Source organism: Puma concolor, chromosome E1, assembly GCF_028749965.1.
Source record: "Puma concolor isolate L17-30 chromosome E1, mPumCon1.1.hap2, whole genome shotgun sequence".
Taxonomy (NCBI): domain Eukaryota; kingdom Metazoa; phylum Chordata; class Mammalia; order Carnivora; family Felidae; genus Puma; species Puma concolor.
In genome coordinates, this window is record NC_141680.1 from 48996165 (window position 1) to 49022196 (window position 26032).

Sequence of the window (26032 nt, forward strand, 5' to 3'; positions counted from 1 at the left end):
AGTGGCCCTGGGACAAGACTGCTAAGGGCTGTCGCTAAAGGACACTTAAGGCTATCCCCCACTGAGAAGGTGATGGGTTTGCAGCAGGACGTGGGACTGTGAGATCACATCAGCTGGGGGCAGTCTAGAGCTGGAATGAATGAAAAGGGAAGAGTGCCTGCATACCCGGGGACCGGTAGGTGGAAAGGCCTGCCAAGGCCCCTCCACCTGTCGTTTTGTACAACAGGTCTTGGGATCACACAAGAATTGTGAACTCTCTGGTCGCTCAACTGGTAAGAAATTAAAACTCGAGAGATTTCTGTGGATGTTTGCTGGATGTGAGAGAGACAAAGATTGAAACAGAGAAAGAAGCCTGAGAAGAAACACAGCTGAAAGACGGACAGAGTGCCCTGGCTTCTACTGTTCCTCAGGCCAACTTCCTGTCATTGGGCTCAGACACACACCATCCCTTACAAGAAACTCCTCCTCTTTGCTTATATTTGTTGGAACTAGATTTCTGTCACTCGCAATCCAAAACAGTCCTAAAACACACACACACACACACACACCATTAAAAACATATATGGAGAGAAGGGCACCTGGGTAGCTCAGTTGGTTAAACATCTGACTCGACTTCAGCTCAGGTCAGGATCTCACAGTTTGTGAGATTGAGCCCCACATTGGGCTCTATACTGACATCGCAGAGCCTGCTTGGGATTCTGTCTCTCCCTCTCTCTGTCCTTCCCTCATGCTCTCTGTCTCTCCCTCAAAATAAACATGAATACATACACACACACACACGTATACATATATATGCATACATATATATGCATGTTTATATTATATATATTCATGTTTATATTACATATATTCATGTTTATTTTGTATTTCTATGTGTGTATATATACATATATATATACACACACACATATATATACACACACACACACAGAAAAAAGATGAAAGAAATATTACAAAACTATGGCAACAGGTTTTTTTCTCCTGTATTTTCTAAATTTTCTATGATATGATCATGTAATCTGCGATGAATTTTTTATAAAACGGAAAGAAGATGGACAAGTTAGCAGGTGGGACAGAAGCTCAAAGTTAGAGGAGCTTCAGCAAGCCCCTCAGGATATTAGGCAACTCAACCACCTTTGATCATTAATATCCAACAAACAGAAATAAAAGTTTAGAAACAAAGAGGTCCCTCAGTAAGACAGTGTGCATCCAGGAAGAGATGAGTTTTGTCATTGCTATTAAAGCCTACAGTACAATGATAATGAACTAAATGCCCCCAAATATAGCTTATCACGGTATTAGTATTAAAAAGGGTCAATATTTACTAAAACATATCAGTGCTGCTTCATTACTAGTGTGGAAACAAAAGCCACCTGCCTCGTCTGATCATCCTGGAAACCACAGGAAGAGCAATTGTCTATGGTTGGTTGGTGAATCGAAATAAAACACTAATCACATAACTAACACAGTCTTATGAAAATCTTAAAAATACCAGGTTTGGCTAGAAGTTGAATTTAGCAACTGAGAGTGCCAACAGTTAATCACAGTGTCCATACGGACGTCACAAACCCTGTCACAAGCTTCTCTCCTCTTTAAAGGCTCTTGACAAATTCCAATTAGAATGTCTGGGGAGACACTCTGGTGTAATTCTTTCACATGGCAAATTAATATGACAAAATTTCTCGCCTTTCCCCCGGCATTTCTGAAAGCTGCCTGCCCTCAGATACAGTTGCTATCACTAACGTGAATTAAATAAGCTTCTAGATGCCTTTTGGGATACTGAGCACAGCTGAGAACCATTTGTACCTGAACATCTAAAAATGCTGCTTCACAGTAATGAACTTGCACATTACCTCACCCAGCCATTTCAGCCATTAGGGCTCTCTTCTCTGATGGATGAAATGGCCATAGGTGTGTGTTATACACACTCGTTTCTGGACAGCCTGAAACTGGAAAAAAAAAAAAAACCCTGATTCTGCAGATCTGCTTCGAGTTGACTCCCTAGAATCTGACTCATTTTTGCAACTAGTGGGATATGTACTCCTGGCTTGGATGATGACTTCTAGCAAGTAATCCCAGTAACACTATGGAGGGTGAAAATGCTAGTGGCAGGTAACCTACTCTAACCTAAAACTAAACACCCATTAGCCAGCTGGTCCTCATGGAAGTCTGGCCACACACGCTCTCTCCCAGGAGGAGACCCTGAGGTAGCAATCCCAGAAACACCCAGCCTGAGGACTATGAAGGAAGCCTGGTAATTCAGGGCAGATGATGCAGGACAAACGTTGCTACTAAAACCAACTTATTTCATGTAGGTTCGTTCAGTGGTAAAACAGCCCTCACCGAAGCCCTGCTCAGTCTGGACTTCAGCAAGAATCTCCCTCCCATGAAAAGAAACGCAGGACAGGGACCCTGTCCTTGTGTTCAGTGTTCTGATGGTAAAGCAAAGTGCAGCACCCACACCATTTCATAAAATGCAACACTCACTTTAGCTTTACTACAAAGACCCGGAAGCAACTACCGACAGCTTATATATACAGAGATGATTAAGAGGTGAGCCACCAACAATTTCACCCTAATATTCTAAAGTCAGCTAATTGTTAGTTGCTCTTGCATTAATTAACTCAGCACCTGGTATTTCAGGTAAGAAAAAAATCTTTTCTAAAATGAGTTTTGGGGGGCGCCTGGGTGGCTCAGTTAGTTAAGCGTCTGGCTTTGGCTCAGGTCATGATCTCGTGGGTTCCTAGCCCCGCCTCGGGCCCTGTGCTGACAGCTGAGAGCCTGGAGTCTGCTTCCGATTCTGTGTCTCCCTCTCTCTGCCCCTCCCTGGCTCACGCTCTCTCTCTCAAAAATAAATACTTAAAAACTTAAAAAAATAAAATGAGTTCTAGGGAGGTCTGGCTGGCTCAGTAGGTAGACTCGGTCAGTAGGGGATGCAACGCTTGACCTCAGGGTGGTGAGTTCGAGCCCCACATTGGGCGTGGAGCCTACTTTAAACAAACTGTTAAATGAGTTAAGTAACTTTGTTTAGAGAATGTCTTCAGTAAAGAGAATATGGACACACGAGATAGGTATGTGTTTAAGCAGCACGAAACAAATGAAACTGCCTCTCTTAAAAACCCACCTGTTTTGGAACTAGTACTTAGGACTGGTCAGGCAAGGAGGCAGCTCACAAGTACCTGGAGAGCCCAAGGCTTGGTTTCAGCTGCTATGTCTATCACGGAGGTGGCTGCTCTTTCCTACTCACCCTCTGCCCCCAGCCCCAGGAAGAACAGCAGGCAAGCATATTGTAAGCTCCTCCAAGATTGAGAACAGAGGAAAACCCAAGGCTTTTCATCAGGGTTTCCAGAAATGCTGCATCTTCCCAAGAAATACAATGTGTAAGTTTCAGACACACATTTCAAGAAATAGTCCGCACACACATTAACTGACTACCTAATAACAAGGGTCATAAATAAGTTAATAAAAATAGCACAGACTTTTCATCTTGAAGTCAGGGGGAGGAAGTGGTGCCATGCACACATGTCTCACACCCAGCTCTCCAAAGTGATCTACACTTGATAAGCGTTGTAGTGCTGGTTCTATTTATAACACTGGGGCGTCCCACCCCCACAAAAAAGGTGCACGCACACATCCAGAAGACCCACCACCGTGAACGAGAAAGCCATACACTTCTCAGTGGCGTGCAAATCAATCAAGTCAAACCCAACTGCACATCTCCAAAAGTTAAATTTATATGGCAACACTGTAGCACTGGCTTAGTCTGATAAGCAGAAACAGTAAAAATAGTTAAAATCTTTTGTGACCCTTCTCTACTTCCCACCTCCACTCCAACAGACCACAGTATTCATAATAATATTCAAATACAATAATGTGGCTAATAACATAATGATTCTTTTTTCTTTTAGGAGTACCACACCAATTTCCAGGATATATTCAAAGGCTATTGGTTTGTTTTGTTTTTACTAATTTTTCCTCTATGTTCATTGGACTACCGTTATATTGCATAATCCAAACTTTAGTTTTATTTATTTAAAGCTACGTAAACCAGGGGCGCCGGGGTGACTCAGTCGGTCGAGCGTCTGACTATGGCTCAGGTCATGATCTCGCGGTCTGTGAGTTCGAGCCCCGGATCGGGCTGTGTGCCGACAGCTCAGAGCCTGGAGCCTGCTTCCGATTCTGTGTCTCCCTCTCTCTCTTCCCCTCCCCCACTCATACTCTGTCTCTCTCAAAAATAATAAACATTAAAAAAAAATTTAATGCTAAGAAAACCATTCCTCCGAACTAAAAGTACAATGCTTGTATAACTCTAGCAAGGATACTGGCATGTTTCCAATAAAATATTATTACACAGCATAGTGAGCACCTAAATTCCTGGAAAACTACAACCTGCCATCAACAACCAGTCTGCCTTATGCAGTGCAGCGGCTCCTTGCCAGGGCTCAAACCCATTGGATGGCTGGCCACAGAGGTAAAGTGAAGGTAAAGTGACTTACAAGTTCATTTTGGTTAGTTAATATGTACACATTATGGTTTTACAGGTAAGGGATAAAACAAAGTCCCCAAGTGAGGGAAGGATTACATAAGAAAGATTTCCACGTTCTTTTGTTTTGCTACTTAAGGACACATGCAATCTTTAAAAAAATTTTTTTAAATTATTTTAGAGAGAGAGTGTGCGAGCAGGGGAGAGAGAGAGTGGGACAGAGGGAGAGAGGGGGAGAGGAAAAGGGGGAGAGTGGGAGACGGGGAGGGGGGAGAGAGAATCCCAAGCAGGCTCCAAGCTCAGCATAGAGCGAGGCAGGGCTCAATTCCAAAACCCTGGGATCACGACCTGAGCCAAAATGAAGAGTCAGATGCTCAACCTACTGAGCCACCCAGGCACCCCGGACACATGCAATCTTTTTTTTTTTTTTTTCAACGTTTATTTATTTTTGGGACAGAGAGAGACAGAGCATGAATAGGGGAGGGGCAGAGAGAGAGGGAGACACAGAATCGGAAACAGGCTCCAGGCTCCGAGCCATCAGCCCAGAGCCTGACGCGGGGCTCGAACTCACGGACCGCGAGATTGTGACCTGGCTGAAGTCGGACGCTTAACCGACTGCGACACCCAGGCGCCCCTAATCTTGAGACCAGTTAAAGCTGCGTGTCATCAAATGCAGAATAATAGATTTTGAATGGATTAGAATATGCTAAAGAATGAGAGCTTCTGGGGCGCCTGGGTGGCTCAGTCGGTTAAGCGGCCGACTTCGGCTCAGGTCATGATCTCACGGTCTGTGAGTTCGAGCCCCGCGTCGGGCTCTGTGCTGACAGCTCGGAGCCCGGAGCCTGTTTCGGATTCTGTGTCTCCCTCTCTCTGACCCTCCCCCGTTCATGCTCTGTCTCTCTCTGTCTCAAAAATAAATAAACGTTAAAAAAAAAATTTAAGAATGAGAGCTTCTAACTATTAACCTTAGCAATGATGCCCAGAGGGGAGAAGGGCATTCTCTGTGGGGGATGTACAATGCCACAGGAGGGAAGACAGTGTGTGTGCACGTGTGGATGTGGTAGAGGAGGTGGTGTCTGATGGACAAGAAGGTAAAGGTGAGGGGTAATGGCAGGCAGACTGGATTATTCTCCTGTTCATAGTTAGCAGAAAGCTACAGAATGGATGAGCTGAGTTTAAGAGAGATCAATAAGCCACTTCTGGCATGCCGTAATAGGATACCAGCCCTACAGGGCTTTACACATGTGTGCACGTGCACACACACACATAACACACACATCAACCTGCGCAGTTAATAGGCCAATTCAGCAAGAAGTACCTTAAAATAGCATACTGTAACATAGTCCCCAGGTAGGCACAATACTGAAGAAAAGGACATCTTGTGTCTATAATTCTATTTATAGCAATATTATCTACCTCAGACCATAAACTTCAACAAAGCCTGGCTATTTGCAATTCTGGTTGCTTTACAAAGTACTCAATGGACTACTGGTGTTCTAATATCATTTGATCCCATTGTACAAAAATGATGGCCAAAAAAATCATCAAGAATTCACCAAAGCAGCATAGGACACAAATCAGTGCCCAGTAAATGCCTGCACACACCCATTAAAGATCTCTTGATGAGAAAAAAACAAAAACAAAACAAGAACAAACAAACAAACAAAAACATGAGTTTAAGCCTCACTGATCAGGAAGGCGGGCTAAGCCAGCAGCTCCCAAAGGCCTACCGGGTATCTTATGGTATCTTATGGAAAAGCCTGATTAGAGAGATACAATAAAGATTTTTATTCTAATCCAACTCTCCTCTTCAACCCCCATCTCATTTACATGTCTGATCCAACAGTAAAGTACCTGTTCACAAACGCGGAGAGTTCTATATGGCCATCTGTACAAGGTGATAACACAAAACTCATTGTGTTTAGTCTCCTGTCTGCTGACTTGGGATAAAGATTAAGAACAGAACGAAAACATTAGTGTATTGTATTAAGAGACTTTCTTGTTTAATTGTGTCTGTTTTCATGATCTCAGTCTACTACAAACTCATTCCAAACTCTATTATACTTTGTTCACCTGCAGGTAGGTCAGTAATAATCCATCAACCACATAGTTCCTTCTAACAGACTATTGGCTGTTATGTTTCCTGATATTAAAGTCAATAAAGGTAACCATGACATTTGCTTTGGATGGGAGTCAAGTGTCTGGTTGGGATGCTAAAAAGGGCAAGGTCTAACTGAACAGCCATGTGTGGTTTCCAAACTAAGCAACTGAGAGAGTTAAAGTTGCATTTGTGGCAATTCTTGTGTGTGGTGTAATTAACCACCACCCAAGACAGTTACAATTCTTCAGTTTAGGCTGCTCCTCTAATGGTTCTGATAAAAGGTTCCTCCTAAATCCACTTTATTCCTGAGTGTGAAGATATGTTAATTTCACAACAGGTGATTCTATTTCCCCCAAACTGGTTTTGGGGCCCCAGGCTAAGTGTCTAAGTTCAAGCAGCTGGCAGTTCTGTTTGTCTTCATGGTCCCTCTGCCATCAACTTATATTGACACCATGGGAGGAGGAAATACAATTGGGCATGAAAGGTTCTACGTGAAACCCTTTAGCACACTGTGGCCAAGGAAACAAGCCCTTATTGTTTCAGGTGGTACCAAATCCCTAAGGTCCTGAGGCATTTATGGACATGAAAACTAAAACCCAAGGTTTCACAATCATTTAGAGGCTGAGATTTAGACGCAGGTATTGCCACTATTACTTCGTTGCCTTCACTAAAGAGAAACAGCGCAGTTGTCATCTTGTAAAATTTGAGAAACCTGGGAGGCTCACTTACCTTAATGGAGCTGCATCGTAAACAAACTAAACTAATAAAGGTCTGACTTAAACTGTAAATGCAGTCGGGGACTACCAGCCTCAAAAAAAAAAAAAAAAAAAAAAAAAAAAGCTGGATTTGATCTACTTGACTATGCATACTCATCTGCAGTTAAACATATTATGAGGAAGTCCTCCTACGAAAATTTCAACGGAAAAAAAAAAAAAAGGACTCAATGAGATACCAAATTTTTCAGTTGGAACAACTGCAACTAATTTGAAACTGTCAATTGTTTCTACGGAACAATTGCAACTAATTTGAAACTGTCAATTGTTTACTCTTTATACTGGTTAGAGATTTCTTTTGCCGGGAGGGGAATGAATGGGGTCAAGTAGAAAGTGGATAAATAAATGCTCTAGTTAAATAAAAATTATCTGCAAAAAGCTGTATTTATGACATAATTGCCACCCAAGCTTGCCAGATGTTGCCAAGTTTTATAATAGAAGTTAAACACTATGAAATGCACCTCTAGTTGAGATAGATACCTGGCCAGCCTGACTGCCCCTAGACAGAATCCCCACTGTTCCCAGCACATTTGAGGATTATCTACTTCCCTACTGGCCCGTGCACCACACCCCGTTCTTCTCTCCAATTAGCTGGACAGTCACTGAAACCCATATGGCTCCGCACAACACAGATCAAACAGCAGGGACCATTTACAGCTTCCAGGATAGGCCATCTTAGAGATGAAAAAGAGAGAGGAAGTCAAGGCCCGGAGGGGTAAAGTGACTTGCCCAAGGCACCAGAGACAGTTAACCATAGACACGGGACTAGAACCAAGGCATCCGCCTCTCCGTCTGGCCCTTTGCCCACTACACCACACTATAATTTCACTACTTTAAATCACGGTTCTCCGAGAACCATAAGCTTAAATTACTTCAGGCATGGAGCTCCCCTTTGAATTTTGCTGGGGCAGATGAAGATCTGCAAGCACCCTGCTCTGATAAGGGGGCAGGAGCTTTTAGAGGAGACCAAAATATAATTTGTGGATTCTACATAGACACCCAATATACCAAAAGGCACTGAAAATTATACAGGGTGGGGTCTTTAAAAAACTTTCTGGATATAAATTCCCGAGATCCCACTGTAGATCTAAGAGGGTGGGAATAACACCAGAAAAAGGTTGGCCGCCATAAAAAATTCCTGCAATACACATTTACCCAGCCCAGTCCCACTGGCTTAAAAAAAGAAAAAAGAAAAAAGCTCTTTGATGATGATGATGATGATATAGTGACCGCTGCCAACTCCTTTGATGAAGCGAATCATTCTTTTCATGCCAGTGTCAAGGAAACACACATTACTGATTAGCACAGGACAACTCCCTTGAACAGCAAGAACCATTTTAATAACCAAACACACACTGATGAGCCTCACGTAGTTAAGCCAGGACTGCTACACCTGGCAAGAATAAGATGCTCACAAAAAAGGGAAGGAAACACAGATCTGAATATTGACTTTTTCATGTGAAAAAACCCATAAGCCACCAGATTTCCATCATTTCAGCAGGGCTTCCTGTGTTCTAGGCTCCTCTGAGAGGCAAATGTAAACATCCCTATGCCATTCTCACACATTTGGACAGAGCCAGAAACGCAAAAGAGACTGCTCAGAAGATTGTGTTGGCACAACCAAGTCCACAGAGTTGTGGTGTGAAAACCAAGGGCTGAGAAACAAGAGTGAAGCCAGAGGACTGGTCCCGATGGAACAAGGCTGCTTCCTCCAGCTTACTGAGCGGTGGGCAGAGAACAGACACAGCACAGCATTACCAGCAAGCAGCTACAAAGCCTTTGGGGTCGAGGAAGAAGCCCTTCCAGACACTAAGGACAACAGAACTCCCTCCTAAAAAAGGAAAAATGACCGTCCAGGGCAGGGATGGGAGGGGGGGGGACTCACTCTGTTGCCAACAGGCTCCACATTCCCAGGGACCTCTCTTCCTAAAAAGTCACCACGTTGATCAACCTGCTGCCTCGTCTGGAGGTCATCCAATCTTACTGCCGATTTCTCCGAATCACAAAAGTGGCTTATGTGGGGATCTGCATTGTGGAGCAAGGTGGCTAAGCTTTCAAATGTTTTTTCTTTTGAAAACTGAGGAACAGCGACATCTCTTTAAATGCCAAGAAAGCAAAATAAATGTTAAGAATGTCAAAGGCAAGAGTTATGTAAATATTAGGGAAGATCGTTTTATTTAAGAAATTGGTGGTGGCCAAAGATGCCATCAGAAAGTTAAACAAACTCAAAACCTGAATATCTACCCTGTCTCACAAGCTCAACTGCTCGCTACGTATCCTCCTGGGCAGACAGCAAGCATACAGTAGCTGTACTGACAATCTGGAATCATTAAGAAAAGGCTAAAATATGTTTGGTTTGTGGTGTTTAAGCAGGAAGAAGACTATATAACTGGTGAAAAGATTTTCACCAAACAGCACGTTTCAAGTTCTGGGGCTGTATCTGAATTATGTGGAAACTCACTCACGTAGTGCCTCCTATTTTCTGATGATGCTTAATAATTCAACTTCCACTTGTTAAGCTTTAATGCAGTGCCTGGCAGGACACTGTGGCAGCTAGAAGGGCAGACTCTGGAGCCAGACCATCCCGGCAGTCACTTAGCTCTCTGTGCCTTGGTTTTCTCGCCCGTAAAATGGGCACGGTAATCATACCTACTTCAAAGGGCTGTTGGGAGATTTAGATGAGTCAATGTATGTGAAGTTCTTAGAAGAGTGCCTCATATACAGTGAGCACCATGTGTGTGTCGGCTGTTATTAGTATGATTAACCAAGAACTACCTAAGGCAACAGGATCTAATCATAACAGATCTATTCCCACCCTTGTGGAGTTTATGGTCTAATCAGGGACTGCATTAGTCAAATAATCACACAAATAGAATGACAAATTACAGCAAGTGCTATGAAAAGGGCATACAGGGAACCACGAGAGCCTGACAGGAGAAGCTGCTTTGGTCTTGTGATGGGGGTGCACAAGATCGCAGTGTCAAAGGATGTCCTGAAGGAGTGATATCTGAATCAAGATCTATAGGAACGGCGGGGAAGGAAGGGAAGAATTGCCTGGGCAGAAGGAACAGCCTGTGCAAAGGCCCTGAGACTAAAGGTAAGTTACTGTGTGTGAAGACCTGTGGGCCTATGCAGCTGGACAGGGCAGAGCAGGGAACGGGCCGAGGTGGGGCTGGGGAAGCGTGCACTCATGCCGAGTGGGCCACAAAATCAGAACCTTCTTCACGTGCTCGTCTGTCACCCTTGCAGCTGATGGAAAGAAGAGGAAGGTGTGCTATTCTGATTGGTGTGAAGCAAATCTGGAAGGAGAAAACCCTCCCCACTAAGGTGCAGTATTTGATATGCCACACAGTCTGTGCTCACACCCCAGGCGAGTCTCCTCTGGTGTTCTGACTTATACTGATGTTAGACTAATGTTTCTTAGCTGTGTTGACAGCTGAGTATGAGCACAGCGCACCCAAACCGCATGGGCGGGTTTAATAACTAAGACTGTTGTGACGAAATACGGCTACAGAACAAACCCCGGTACAAGGTCTCTTGCTTGCTGAGACCCCCTCATCGGAGGGACCTCTCTGCAGCCACCGCACATGGGATCAGAAGCTCCCTCTGAAGCCCCAGGAGTAAGACAGGCCCCCTGCTCTCTTTTGCATCTTCCGGGGGGCTCCATCCCCCCCAGGCCCCTCGATCAGTGCCAGGGCCATTTTTGCTCCTGCAGGCAGATTCCAGGGGGTTCTATCATAAAATGAGGGAAGTCGCCAGATCACAGTCACACATTACTCAAGAAGGCTGGCAAGGATATGAAGTATGTATCAATCTCTTCCAGGCACTCCCGGCTTCACAACTCTTCCTGTCAGCTGACTCTTCTATGTCCATTTTACTTGCTAGTTCACCCATTCCAACCCCACCCCCAGGCTGGGCTCTTTTGTCCTCCAGATACATAGAAAGAGGGGTCCTGTCACGCATAAGGCACTGGAGCTCCAAGGCCTGCGAAGCTTCTGCCTCCCAGGAGTGTACCATCCGTCGGAGAAGCAGTACCTTACAAGGGAAAAGATGGGAACCCCACAACCGTATCTCCTGGCAGCACCTGGCAGTGCCCTCAGGCCCTGCCCAGAGCAGCTCCCTCAGATTCTGAGCCCACGCTTCCCTGCTCAGGCCTTCGCACTCTGCAGCCTAAGCCTGCGTTCCTGTAACTCCAAAGCCCACTCATCATCCTCTCAAAACTCCAAGTTAAAAAAACTTGACATGCTCAACATTCGCTTTTGGGTGAGGAAAGCTGAAAGGAAATGAGATGGGGCACGGGGGCACGTGTTGTGGTTTGGGCTCCGGGCATCAGTTTCCAATTCTACAAAGTAAGAAGACCGGGTTGAAGCTGCCATTTGTCTCAGAAATGGGACAAGTCCATGCTTTACCAGGCCCTCGTCCATCCTCAGGCTTTACTGAAGAGTCTTCTAGCTCCAACCAATCAAAACACGCCCAAAACCCATGAAAGAATTTGAGAGAGTTTAAAAGTCTTGATGTCTTCCAACATCCCGCTGTCTCCACTTATCTCGAAACATTTCAACATTAGAAATTAGTAATAATCTGATTCACTTAAGCTTCAGGGTGGGGAAAAGAAATACCATAGAAATCAACTAATGTTATATGGGAGGAAGTGGGTGACTCCCAAGCACACATTCTTGCTCTAGATGCTAAAAGCAACCACCTCCTAAACTGAAAGGGAGATCTCGGTCTTCTCCAAACCACAAATCAGATAAGTGATTGAACTTTACCCAGGCACCGAAAGCCCTAAAGATTTCCAAGTACTGAACCGTCAGATCAAGATGATTTAGGATTGCTTTTCGAAGCAACTGTGGTTTGGTTCCCAGTCAGCTGAGTGCCAGAACTACAGATAAACTTGTTCTTAATCTCTACGCATAAAGGAAACCGTTTTCTGCTCTGCAAAAAACAGAACACAGCAAGTGGAAAATGAACCCTAACACAACTAAAGGATGAGGTCACTGGATTTGTTCAAAGAAAGGTGGTGCCTTTGAGGTCAGAGATTCCCCAAGCTGGCTTTACATCTTTCTTGCAGTATCTGAATTTATCTGGAGAGCTTATAGATACTTCTACAATGGAAAAAAAAAAGACTTAATTTTGTTTGTAAAAAAAAAATACAAAACATATATATGTATATATACACACACATAGACATACATACAAGCACATGTACATTTGGGAACAGGACCATCACAAAAATCAAAGACTTGCTGGCTCTGTTGTCTGAGTTGCGGGGGTTTCTGAGATTTCCTTGATAGAATTTTAAACCTTCTCTTATGTTGTCATTAAAAATTGGCCAATAGTTACACTCAGTACCTCATAGTTGCTCAGGAGTTTCCAATGTACAGGAGCCATCAATACCAGTCCTTCAGATGATTAGATGTGAAACAAACTAGAATCTAAACCTGTATATTAACCCCAACACTGTGAGATGTGACGCCACTCAGAGTACAGGAAGGGCTCCTGTCTGGGAGAGGACAGTGGTTAGGGAGGGACCCACAGGGCAGGGGAGTGTAACCTGATGAAACCACAGCCCACTGCTGGGGCAACTCCCAGGCCCTCATCTCCCTTGCTCTGCTCTGTTTTCTTTCCTTCTGTAGAATTTTATCACTTTCCCACAAATATATTTATGGATTTATCACGCTATTGTGTCTTGACTCTCTCCACCAAGTAGAAGTTTCACGAGGGCACAGGTCTTTGTTTTCTTCATTAATGTGCCCCAAGCACCTCAAACAGTGCCTGGCAAATAATATATACTCAACAAAACTGGTGGATGAATGAATGAACACATGGAATCCACTACATTCGGGAGCTAGGAAAGTTGGAAGGCTCAAACAAAGTAGCCCTCTCGTCTCTGACCACCTAGGTAGGAGTGAATGTGAAGCTGTATGGTGGGGGCACTAGTCACTTTAACCTGAATTGTGTTCCTAATTTGGGAAGACATTCAGGAATAGGCCAGCTTAGATTTTCTAGTTTCATGCCTTGTTTTTTTTTTCTTCCTAAATGTTTATTTTGAGAGAGAGAGAGAGAGAGAGAGAGAGAGAGAGCATGCGCGTGAGCGTGCAAGTCGGGGAGGGGCAGAGAGAGAGGGAGACAGAGAATTCCAAACAAGCTTCATGCTGTCTGACACGGGGCTCAATCTCACGAACCATGAGATCAAGACCTGAGCCAGTATCAAGAGTCAGACGCTTAACCAACTGAGTCACCCAGGCCCCCCCATGCCTTGTTCTATGGATGAGGAAACAGAGAGGAACTAACTCATTTGTCCAAAGTCTTCTAGCCGGCTAGCATCAACCCCTCCCTCAACTCCCAACTCCCATTCACTGAAAAAATACATGTGTATCATATGGGTCAAAACACACATGAAAACATAAAACTATGCCTATAAGCTACACTTCAAAACAGTTAAAATGACAAAGTACACCTACCTATCTACTTGAGGAGAACAGAATGGGGATTTCCTTTCGGCATGAAGTTCAGTCTGGAAAACACAGCCCCTGTCCCGGGGTTCACCCAACTCTGTTAGGTCAGATGCCCAGCCCCATGCAGAAGCTGTCATCAAAGACTGACTTCCCAATCCTACTGACGTTTGTCACCATTGTTCCAGCAGCATTTTAGATCTGGTCCAGCTCGGTCAATGTGACACTTAGAAGAGAGTCCCCCTTGCTTCTAAACCACCCGTTCAGATTGCTGGGGTCACGACGGATGCGAGACCAGTCCCTAAAAGGACACGTTGGCCAGCTCCCTGCGTTCTACAGTCAGGCCCTCTACCCGTGCACCTGCTGTAAAATCCCTGAGGGCTGTGAGGCTGACGAATAATCCAGATATCCAGCCCTCCCAGGAGAAGAGGAAGGAGAGTATCACAAATCATATCCTCCCACGATTTGCTTCCAATCCATGGTCTCACCCTGATAAGAAACTTCCTTTTTATTTACGTGCTTCATTCTTGTACTTTAACTATTGAACCTGCTCCTTTCACAAATTTCTTCCATACCCACTCCCCTTAGCTGCTTCACTCTGGCTCCAGCAGACTCTTTTAAAACTCAGAGAGGGTACTGTAAAGGAACCTGGAAGAGAGTCTTGTTCTGATTCCTTAGGGCTCTTAACATACAGAGAAGGCAAGAACACTTAGTTAGCATTAAGCATAATTTCAAATAATTCTAAACATCTCATAATTCAATAACTAAGTGTATTTAATGCAAAGCCAGTTTTGCAGTTAAAGCAGATTTCTTAAAAAGCAAGTTCAGTAGCTAGTACTCAAAAAAAAAAAAGCCCTTTGGAATTACCTGTTCTTTAAAAGTTGGGAAATACAATGTATTAGAAAAAACAATGCTAAATTCTCCATTACCAGGTCTGCCACTAACTGGCAGAACGTATCAGTTCCAACTTCTCTACAAAATGAGCCAAACCTGTCTCCGGTCTGGTCTGGTGCTGTGATATTCCAGGGCACAGGGAAACACACTTGCTCTGTCCAGGATTCAGACACGGGAATTACTTGACAGCCTCAACCTGGCTGCATAGTAGAGTCCTCTGGGGCTTCTGATGTCATCAATAGTGTTTCTACAGAGGGAGAGGGGTTTCTGGAATCCTTGCACGGGTGGCCATGAACCAGTGTGTAGTGTCCTCTTGATGGGCTCCTCATGTCAGTAACGAGATTAATTTTTCCATTGTCAGACCCCGTGAGATAAATGGTTGGTAATCATTCAAGTCAGTTTCATTTTTCACTCAGCATGGTGTTTCATTGTTGAAATTTTTTTTTAATGTTTGTTTATTTTTGAAGGAGAGAGATATACAGCACGAGCGGGGGAGCAGCAGAGAGTGAGGGAGACGGAATCCAAAGCAGGCTCCAGGCTCTGAGCTGTCAGCACATAGCCTGATGCGGGGCCTGAACTCACGAACTGTGACATCATGACCTGAGCTGAAGTCGGACACTTAACTGACTGAGCCACCCAGGTGCCCCTGATGTTTCATTGTTAAAAACGAACCTTGATCTAGGGCTGTCTTCTTATGTATAAAACATATTTAAAAAATTAAAGTTATATGTATACAATTATAATATTTTATTTAAAAGAAAGGATGCTGGGCTCCCTTCCTAGAGATTCTGATTTCAGTCACCTTGGGTGGCACCTCAGGGTTTTTAATGAGCTCCCCAGGTGACCCTAGATGACTAATTCGGCCAGGGCTGAGAGGCATTGCCTCAACTTCACACATTCCTAGTTGCAGATGTGGCCTCCTAGACAGGTGTTTCTCTCACTCTTAGACGCTCCTCAGGAGTCATGGGCCGTTTAATTTAAAAGAGATCTGACTCAGTTTGGTCAACAAACACCTGTGACCCAACTGTAGGTCAATGACAATATCAGGATCTAAGGATTCTGACAGCACTGTTTGTTCAGAAAATGTATGAAAAAATTCAGTTTCCATGACAAACACTTCTGCATCCCAGACGAACAGTTATTCCCTCATCTGAAATAGAGGGGGGGAAATAATCCACTGGAGAATAGGGTGGTTTTGAATTATAATTAGAAATTAGTCTACTAACTAGGGAAATCATGTTTTATACATAAAAGGACAGCCCTAGATCAAGGTTCATTTTTTAACAATGAAACATCATGCTGAGTGAAAAATGAAACTGACTTGAATGATTACCAACCATTTATCTCACGGGGTCTGACAATGGAAAAATTATTCTCGTTACTGACATGAGGAGCCCATCAAGAGGACACCACACACTGTGGTTCATGGCCACCCGCGCAAGGATTCCAGAAACCCTTCTCCCTCTGTAGAAATACTATTGATGAGATCCCATTAAAGGACACAGGAACATCTTCCTCCCCCTCCTTCCCCTTATGAAACCCACAACCCACATGCCTGATGATAAAACAGCCCCTTGTTTTTATTGGTCTTAAAAAACTTCAAAAAGGAATACTCAATCATTATCTGCTGAGTGCTCCCTACAGTGGGTATGGCCAACTCACCATGCTAAATGCCACAGAGGATGCAGATAAGCAAGACAGGGTCCCTGCCTTCTATGTCAAGAGAAGTGATACCCCTCTCTCCGTAGAGCCCTCCTTTCTCCCTCATTACTCTCCTGAAATCCACCTAAACTAACCTTCGTCCCTCCACTGTGGTCCAAGGGCCAAGGCCACTCTCTCTCCTGTCACCACAGACCCACTTCCTGGTGCCAGAACTGGCTGGAAGGCAGGGGCCTCTGCAAGGGCAAACCAGGCTGAGCCTGATGATTAGAAGGTTTGATCTTTTCAGGATTCTGTACCAAAGACTGACTGCACCAAGGAAGAGCAACTCTGGTTTAAAGGCTTCTAAGATAATGAACTTTCAGTTTTGCTATTTCAGAAACATTTCTGGGTAAGATCTTACTGAAACACATGCACCTGCTTGGATATTATTAGATCTGAGTATAGAAACAAGCTTCAACTATGAAATAGGCTTAGGGCCCCTGAATCTCCTCTATCCATGATCATTGGACTCGGCTCCAGAGTTAAAAATGGTCCTTCTTGCTGATGGAGAGTCTCAGGCGAAGGCAGTGTTTCCCCCTCAAAGCTGCATCTTTCGAGTACTGGAACAAAGGGTATGAGGCCACAATCCTAAGGGGATGAACAAAAGCATTATCTGAGCATGTTCCTGAAGCTTACTAGAAAGTCTGCTTTCTTCCCTTCCCAGTCCTTCTCCACAACCAATCTCTCATTGCAGCAACATTGGTCACCTGCTCAGGGTGTGACTGGGGTAAACTCACTGGTTCTCACAAACCCACCAGAACATAACCACTGCAGGAGCTGCTGTTCAAGAGGAAACAGGAGGATCAGCTTCAAAGTTCAATTCCACCACTGAAGCATGACCTTGAACAGGTCACTAGCCCTCTCTGGCCTCGGCTTCCTCACCTGTCTGCTCTGGGGAAAAGGGCAGAGAGCATTTGTTCAATTTGGGAGGGGAGGGAATGGCATATGCCCCAAATGTACTCCCACTGTTACTGATGGATATGCATTCTATTCCTAACATGAGGTGGGGAAAATACTGAGGCTCACTGGACTAGATCCACAAGACTCCTTCTAGCAGTCTAAGACACCCTGACTCTAACCTTGGGAGGCTATCCATCTATGCACATATGCTCCCAATGCTCACAGTATTTGTGGAATTTTTTTGGAAATCCCCTTCAAAGAATATACTGCTGAATCCCCTAAGTGATAGCAAGTGTTTAGTTTTTAAAAACCAAAAATCAGATCCAGGTGTCCTCAATAAGTTATACATCAGTCTGAGTAACAGTTTTGATCAAAATTTCAGTGTGAACCATGTAGAAGTTACAGTCGAGCAAAAACTGGAAGGAAACTGGGAAAGGTTTTACATTGTGTAAGGATCACCGGCTTAAAAGTAAATATTTGCTTTTTTAGGGTTCCTTTGTTTTAAAGTTGAATTATTAAACTGGTTAAATAAATTCCTAAGTGAAATACTGAAAAGTAAAACTAAAAACAAAAATTTTTAAAATTGATCTGTATGACATGACCCCTGACCCCTAAAGAGGTGATTATTTGGAAAGACATGACATTTCTTTGGATGAATCAGTTTAGGTATGTTTACAGGAAAAACAAAACAAAACACCACCAAACATATTACTCCACTGTCAAGTGCTACCTGAGTCTTCCCAGGAAAAACAGCTGTGTGGACAAGCTATATGTTTTAAGAACTGTAGCCTCCAAAAGGGACAATCAATGCACCAACTCTGGATTTATATATAAACAGTCTTGAGGCAAAATTTTAAATAGCCTCTGGGGCACCTGGGTGGCAAAGTCAGTTAAGGATCTCTTGATTTCAGCTCAGGTCATGATCTCACAGTTCGTGGGTTCAAGCCCCACATCAGGCTCCGCGCTGACAGTGTAGAGCCTGCTTGGGATTTTCTCTTTCCCCCTCCCCTAGAAAATAAATATATAAACTTAAAAAAAAATTTTAATGGCCTCACAACAAACTACAGAAAGAATCTTGTCTGCAGGAGATGGGCTACCCTCAAAACCAAACTCACAGAATCATCCCGAGGTATTTCAGGGTGCTCATGGGAGCCATATCTGCTAGAAAGCTGATCTGCAACCATGGCAGACCAAAGGACTCTGCAAACAAGTTACTTAACAAATCAGGATAAAACATTTCTCAGCAGCTTTTAGGTATATAAGTTTTCATCACGAGACCACCATGGTTATTTACATCTACAAAATAGAAGAAAAGAAAACAACATCTAAACATTCCACTTTCACTTGACCTAAAATCCACACTGCTAAAAGAAAATGGGTTACTTTAAAATGGTTATTATAAAACCAATTTAAAGGTTAGTTTTGTGTTTTTTAAAACATCCAATACTGCTTGGGGGCTGGGGGGAGAGGGCAAGAGTAAATATGGTTAGCAAATTCTGGTACTGGGAAATTACCCCAAGGAAATAATCTGGCAGTTGAGATATGCTTAAACAAGAAGGTTTATCACATTGCTTATAATGCAAATTAAAAACAGCCTCAATATCTAAGTGGCTGAATGGTCAAATTATGGTATATGCATCCAGAGAAGTATGCAGCAGTGAGAATGTTATAGAATTAAATTCATTGACACAGAAAGATGTAGGATACGCTCCAGTTTGGGGAAGAAAAATATTATCTATACAAATATGTGCACAGAAAAAAATGTCTGGAAGGATATATATCAAGATATTAGATCAGCCATTAGGGAAATGCAAATCAAAACCATAATGAGTTACCTTTTCACACCCAGTAGGCTGACTACAATCAAAAAGAGAATATCAGATGTTGATGAGGATGTGGAGAAATGAGAACCCTTCTACATTGCAGGTGAGAATGTCAATTAGTGCAGGTGCTTTGGAAAACTGTCTGCCAGTTACTTAAAAGGTTAAACACAGAGTTGCCATATGACCCAGAAGTCTCACTCCTAGGTATATATCCAAGAAACATGAAAAAATATGGCCATTCAAAAGTTTGTACACAAATGTTCATAGCAGCATTATTCCTAATAGCCAAAAAGGGCAAACAACCAACCAAATGTCTATCATCTTAAAAATGGATAAACAGGGGCGCCTGGGTGGCTCAGCTGGCTAAGTGTCCAACTTCAGTTCGGTCATGCTCTCACAGCTTATGGGTTCAAGTCCCACATCGGGCTGTGCTGACAGCTCAGCGCCTGGAGCCTGCTTCAGATTCTGTGTCTCCTTCTCTCTCTCTGCCCCTCCCCCCCACCCTCTGTCTCTCAAAACATGAATAAACGTTTAAAAAAAATGGATAAACAAAATGTGGTATATCCATTATAATGGAATATTATTCAGCAATAAAAAAGAACAAAACAGCAATACAACATGGATGAAAACACTATGCTAAGTGAAAGAAGTTAGTTACGAAAGACCACATGCATTAAGATTCACCTGAAATGTCCAGGGCAAATCTATATAGATAAGAAAGTACATTCATGGTTGCCAGGGGCTGGGAGGTGAGTGGGAAATGGAGAGTTATAGCGAATGTGTGGAGTTTCTTTGGGGGATGATAAAAATATTATAAAATTGATTGGGATAATGGTTGCCCAGTTCTGTGAATATACTAAAAACCACTGAATTACATCTTTAAATGTGTGAACTGTAGGATATGTGAATTATAGGTCAATCAAGCTCTTAAAAATGTTACTAGAGGTAATGTTTGGGTAGTATGATTACAGGTTTGTTGTTTCGTTTATTTTTTTAATTTAGACTTATCCATGCTTTCTAACATTTCTATAATAAATATGATTACTTTGAGGAATTTTTGAAAATCTTCCCATGTTATCATATAGAAAGCATCAAACATACAAAAGATTTAAAGAAAGGGAAATACATGGGGCGCCTGGGTGGCTCAGTCAGTTGAGCGTCCGACTTCGGCTCGGGTCATGATCTCATGGTTCGTGAGTTCGGGCCCCGCATCGGGCTCTGTGCTGACAGCTCAGAGCCTGGAGCCTGCTTCTGATTCTGTGTCTCCCTCTCTCTCTGCCCCCCCTGCCCCACACACGCTCTGTCTCTCTCTGCCTCTCAAAAATAAAGAAAACTAATAAAATTTAAAAAAAAAAGAAAAAAAAGAAAGGGAAATACACCTCTCCTTATAATAATGGGAAAACTGGAAACAACTTATATGACCCCAGTAGGGTGGTCACTATGCAAGGCATGGTTTACTACCATATCGATCTTGGTCAGTTATGACCCTTGTCCCCAACCTCAGACTGGGCACAGAAGGCTCAAATGCTTTTGGCATGGATGGCTGTTTACTAAGGTGCTAGTGAAAGTGACAAATTCAATGATATACTCAGAAAATGTCCTAATCGTTCTGTGGGGGGGGGGGGGGGGGGAGGAACAGAACATAAATATAGAACACATATTTTTATACTGTAGTATTTTCTGTGTTCGTACATGAACAAAGATCACATGATAATCAGAAGTGATGTAGAGGGTGCCTGGCTGGCTCAGTCAGTATAGCATGGGACTCTTGATCTCAGGGTTGTGAGTTCAAACCCCACATTGGGTGTAGAGCTTAATTTTAATTAAAAAAAAAAAGAACATGGGGTGCCTGGCTGGCTCAGTCAGTTGAGCCTCTCACTCTTGATTTCGGCTCAAGTAGTGATCTCATGATTCATGAAATGGAGCCCCAAGTTGGGCTCCGCACTGACAGGTAGACCCTGCTTAGAATTTTCTCTCCCTCTCTGTCCCTCCCCTGCTTGTGCGTGCACGCACTCTCTCTCAAAATAAATAAACTTAAAAAACTTTTGAAAAAATGCAAACAGGGAGCTTATGATTACTTTTAAAAGTTCTACTTTCCCCAGTCCATTTCTTGTCTGCTGCACTCACTTAAACATCACTAAGAATGTGTTGCTCTGAGGCAGGAAAGTCTGACACCAAACATGGGATATAGGTGAAGATAAAGATAGAAAAAAAAAAAAAAATCCCCAACCCCTGGGAAATACAGCCAATCAGCATGTTTATTATTCACAAACTATGATTCACTATCCCTGTTTTTAAAGCCAGCACCACACTCTAATCATATTGCTAGGTTACAGGCCCCGAGTTATTTGTGCATAATAAAAACTGAATCCATTAAAATAATACATTGCATCTTTCCCACCTATATCATCTCTTTAGGAGCACATTTGATCACTATAACACGTGGACAATACTGAACCTAAAGATTACTTTGGATCCCCAAACCAGAGGTTTCCAGTGAAAAATGACATCATTATCCAAAGATTCCTCAACCTGAAAAATGGGAGTCAAAATCCGAAGTGGGCAAATAACTCTTTCTCCCAGGTCCATGAAGGTGGCACTATTCTGTCCAGACAAGAAACCTTTGCGTATTTCACTGGTTTTACATTCAGAAATATGGTCTACTGTTGAACTCTCTCAAGAGGAACTCTCATACATTTTCTCTTGCGCCCTGAGAAGCTATATTACTGTGGAAAGCCCAATGGCCAGGCAAGTTAATGACATAAAATACATACACGTGCACAACTGCAGTCCAATTTCATGATCGGCAGCCCTGATATGAGCTTAATGAAACATTCACCTCATGGCCTCAGTATAAATACTTGATATCTCCTAGTGGGATAATTTGTGCAAGCGATAACTATCTGAGTAAATGGTAAGTACGTTTCTAGTTAAGACTCCGATGATATTCTTAGCGTGTTTCTGTACATACGTGGCCCTTAGTTCTCGGTGACATTGTTTGTTCTCCTCTAAAGCCAAAACACTGGCTGAACAAAAGAAATTGTATATATTCTAGCTGAAGAAAGCATTTTCCCTCCCATGCTGCGGATCTCTTTGGTACCTGACAGAAGTGGCAACACCATTAAATGAGGACTAGAAGACAGCAATAATGTAACACAAACCAACATTAGTAACAAGATCCAGGTCTAAGAAGGAGGGAAAACACTCACTAAATATGCACAATTTGGATGAACAAAAGACAGCCTAAAGTTAGCAACACCGATGTCACTGCATTTTGGATATGGTAGCCTAGAGTCTCAGCCTATGAGTCAATGTCTGGCTCAATCAGTCACACTCTCCTGAAAAATAAAAAAATCACAGTATTGCCTCCAATGCCCTAGTTACTTCATCGATCAAAGCAAAGAGCACTGTGGTGCCTGGCTGGCTCAGTCAGAAGAGCAGGCGACTCTTGATCTCAGGGTGATGAGTTGGAGCCCCATGTTGGGTGTAGAGATTCCTAAGAAATAAATAAACTAAAACCTTTAAAAAAGAGAGATAGCATCGAAAAGTATTCCTCCTAGAGGTACACTATAGCAGTAACAAAAATAATGACAGTGAAAAGCATCTGGTGGGGGGAGAGTTTACATTTATTACCTATGATATGCAAGCAGCCTTCACATGTGCCGGCTGTCCCCATTTCGCATATCAGGAAACAGACTCTCTAAAAAGTAAAATAACTTGCCTGAGGGCACAGCTAGCAAGTGACCAGTGTGAACTCAGGTTTGTCCAATTTTACAACCGGTGGGTTCTGCAGGACCTGGTTTAACTGCAAACTCAGCAATGAGTTCCGTTTGGAATTTAAAATAATAATTCTCACTCTGTTTGGGGATCAAAATTTTTACTGGTAGATAATTCTGGGAGTGAAATTCTGACATTTTACTTACAAAGCAGTTATACTAAAATGTAACTTTTTAATAAGGGTCTGGGATATTTTACCATGAACTTTGAGAAGGGTGGATTTCTAAATACAATTTGGAAATATTTACACAAACTGAAACTATAGTCCCAACTAAAGCGAAATAGTTATTTTTGGCTCTAAGTTACTCAATAACTAAAATACTAGAATCCATCAAAGAACAGCCAATGGAAATATGCAGCAAAACCCAAAGCCCATGTATACCTAGGCTGTGATATGAAATGATCGATTTCCATATCATTTGTTTGGTCATTCTGTTTATACTCTTATTTATGTACAGGTACCAAACAACAGTCAACCAATTTAAGGCCAAGTGTTCAAGTTCAAAACAAGACCCTAGCTGTGAAAGTGGATTTTTTTTTTTTGAGTTGGAAGAAAAAGTTAACTTACATGAGTTCTATCATGAAGTATGTACAAATTTTCCTTTAAAAACAAACAAACAAAAAAAAAACCCCAAATCTGAAAAAGATGATTTTATATTCTATTTTATCTGTTTCCAAATTCTTGTTACTCCAAGAGCACTGACTATTATTTACCAAAAGTGTATAACCTCCAAGGAGTTCCCACTGTGGCCCTTAGGTACACTCGTGTCAATCCTCCACCTGGACAGCTGGTACATGATATACCATATTAAAGAGTACATAGTGGAAGTCATTAAACAGAACCTGGCCAGTGTACCATACCCCACATCCTGAACAATGCGTTTTGTTTTTTTTTTTAAACCACTAATTTAGGTTCTTCAAACCAGAAGAAAAAAAGCCACGTCTGTCCACAAAATGTCCTCCCCAGCTATGGGGCCCAAATCCATAGCCTGAGTAAAGGCCTTAAACAGTTAAATACATGTAATCCAGGAGCTTCTCTCCAGGAAAAGATGAAAAGGCGTTTCAGACAGCTCCACCGCGCTCTCCCAGGAGGAGACGGTCTTTCATTTAAAGTTTTGAAGCGGCTTTACCGCGCGGTCCCACAAGGGATCTTTAAAAAGAGGGCAAATCCCTCGGCTTAACCTCCTTAACGAAATCTTGGTGCAGGAAGCCTCCTGCCTCTGAAGACCTAGAAACGTGCGAGGCAGGTAAGCAGAATCAAGCTCACAGGTAAAAATGCTTACCCATTCCCAGTTGCATGTGCCTCCCAAAGTTTTCGCATTTTTAAAAGTTCAAACCAGGCTCATAAACGCAAGACATTCCCTGCCCTTCGGTTACACGGCCCTTTTGCATCCTTGCCCCACGGCCTCCGGCAGGTAGAGGCGGCGCCCACCTGTGGGAAGGGTCGGGCAGGTGGGATGGCCTCCCAAGCGCGCGGGGCCTTCCAGAGGCCCCGAGGTGCCGCCGGGACGACACAAACTTGTACTGGAGCGCACGGGGTCCGGGAAGCGCTGCCCGTGACAGCGCGCTGACCCGCCAGGCCCCTCGGGTGGCGTGCGCCTCGGCGGGGCCGGCCGCGGCCGCCACTCCGGCCGGCCGGGAGGTGCTCGCTCCCCGCCCGGCGCCGTCTCCCACGCCCGGCCCGAACCTCCGCTGGCGCGCGCGGGGCCTCGGGCCGCCGCCGCCGCGCTCCCGACTCGGACCCCGGTCCGCCACGCGCTGTCCCCCACCCCACGCTCCCCGGTCACTCACCCCGAGGCCGGACAGCAGCAGCGCCAGCAGCAGCCGGACCGGCATGGCGAGGACTCGGGCCTGGCTCCGGGCCCGGCCGGCCGGCTCCGGGGGGGCGGTGCGGGCCGGCAGGCAGGCAGAGGACGGGGCGGGGGCGCCGCGACTACAGCGCCGCGGCGGCAGGACTTCAGCCGACGTAGAGCTGACTAGGCGGTGGCGGCACCCCCATGCCCTGCCCTATAAGCACCGGGTGCCGCCGCTTCTTCCGGTCGGGGCGGGGCCGGAGGCGGGGCCGGCCTGGGGGCGGACCCAAAACTGGGCGAGGGGGGCGGGCCCGAAGGCGGGCTCGGGGCGGGGCCGTACTGGAGGGGCGGGTCCGGGGCGGAGCTGGCCTCCTGCTGGCTGGGCGTCACGCGGCCCCGGTTGCTGGGGGGAAGGGTCAGGCCTGGGCGTCACGCGTCTAGGGGCCCTGAGCGATTTAGACAGGGAGCTTTTCCGAGGGCTGAAGGAGAACAGCAATCCCGCCACGCGGGTGCACCCCCATCCCCAGACCGTCTCACCAACCCCGCCGAGAGACCCGCTTCGTAAGACTCGACCAGGGGAAAGGTCAGGAGACGGGCGGTGCCGGGTGTTCCGAGCCCCCGCTTCGTCTTTTCGTCGTGATGGAATCTTTCTTTTTTTTTTTAAATTTTTTTTAATGTTTACTGATTTTTGAGAGAAACAGAGTGCAAGCAGGGGAGGGAGGGACAGAGAGAGGGAGACACAGAATCCGAAGCAGGCTCCAGACTCCGAGCTATCAGCACAGAGCCCGATGCGGGGCTCGAACCCACAAACCGTGAGATCATGACCTGAGCTGAAGTCTGACGCGTTACCGACTGCGCCACCCAGGCGCCCCCAGTCGTCGTGATGGAATCTTGAGCAACCTCCAGAGCCAGGGTCAGCAGCTGGCAGGGATTCCAGCAAACACAACACTTCTGCCATGCGCGTACAAGCTCTGGGGTCCTCCAGCTGTGCCTCAGCTAGTCCGAAGGCCCCTTTCTTCCCTTTCAACAATTTCCTTCAAGTCACGTCCCACAGCCATCAATTCCTCTTGGAATAAACCACAGCCAAGTCATTCGCCAAAAATTATAAGCAAAGAAGGAAACCATTTCAGCAGCCTGTGTCTTGTGTTTATGTGACATTTAGTAGATGTGACCTGGTGAAGCTAGAGATGACATGTGTCATAACCCATTGGAGGGACTGGGTGTGTTGAAGGCTCATACAAGATCTATTTAAGGATTATGGACTATTAACCTGAATTTGGTCACTGGGTCCATGCTGCTCTCCTCTTGGATGGAAGTGGACAGAGAGGGCAT

At 44.4% G+C, this 26032-nt stretch overlaps 1 protein-coding gene across 1 annotated transcript in view; it reads right to left on the reverse strand.

Moving 5' to 3' along the window:
* Window positions 1–24940, reverse strand: part of ERN1 (endoplasmic reticulum to nucleus signaling 1) — a 78485-nt gene extending 53545 nt beyond the window's left edge. Inside the window, exon 1 of the mRNA XM_086687729.1 lies at window positions 24699–24940. Coding sequence (XP_086543855.1) covers window positions 24699–24743 — 45 coding nt within the window. The 5' untranslated portion in view covers window positions 24744–24940. The remainder of the gene's footprint in view (window positions 1–24698) is intronic.
* Between the last annotated feature and the right edge of the window lie 1092 nt (window positions 24941–26032).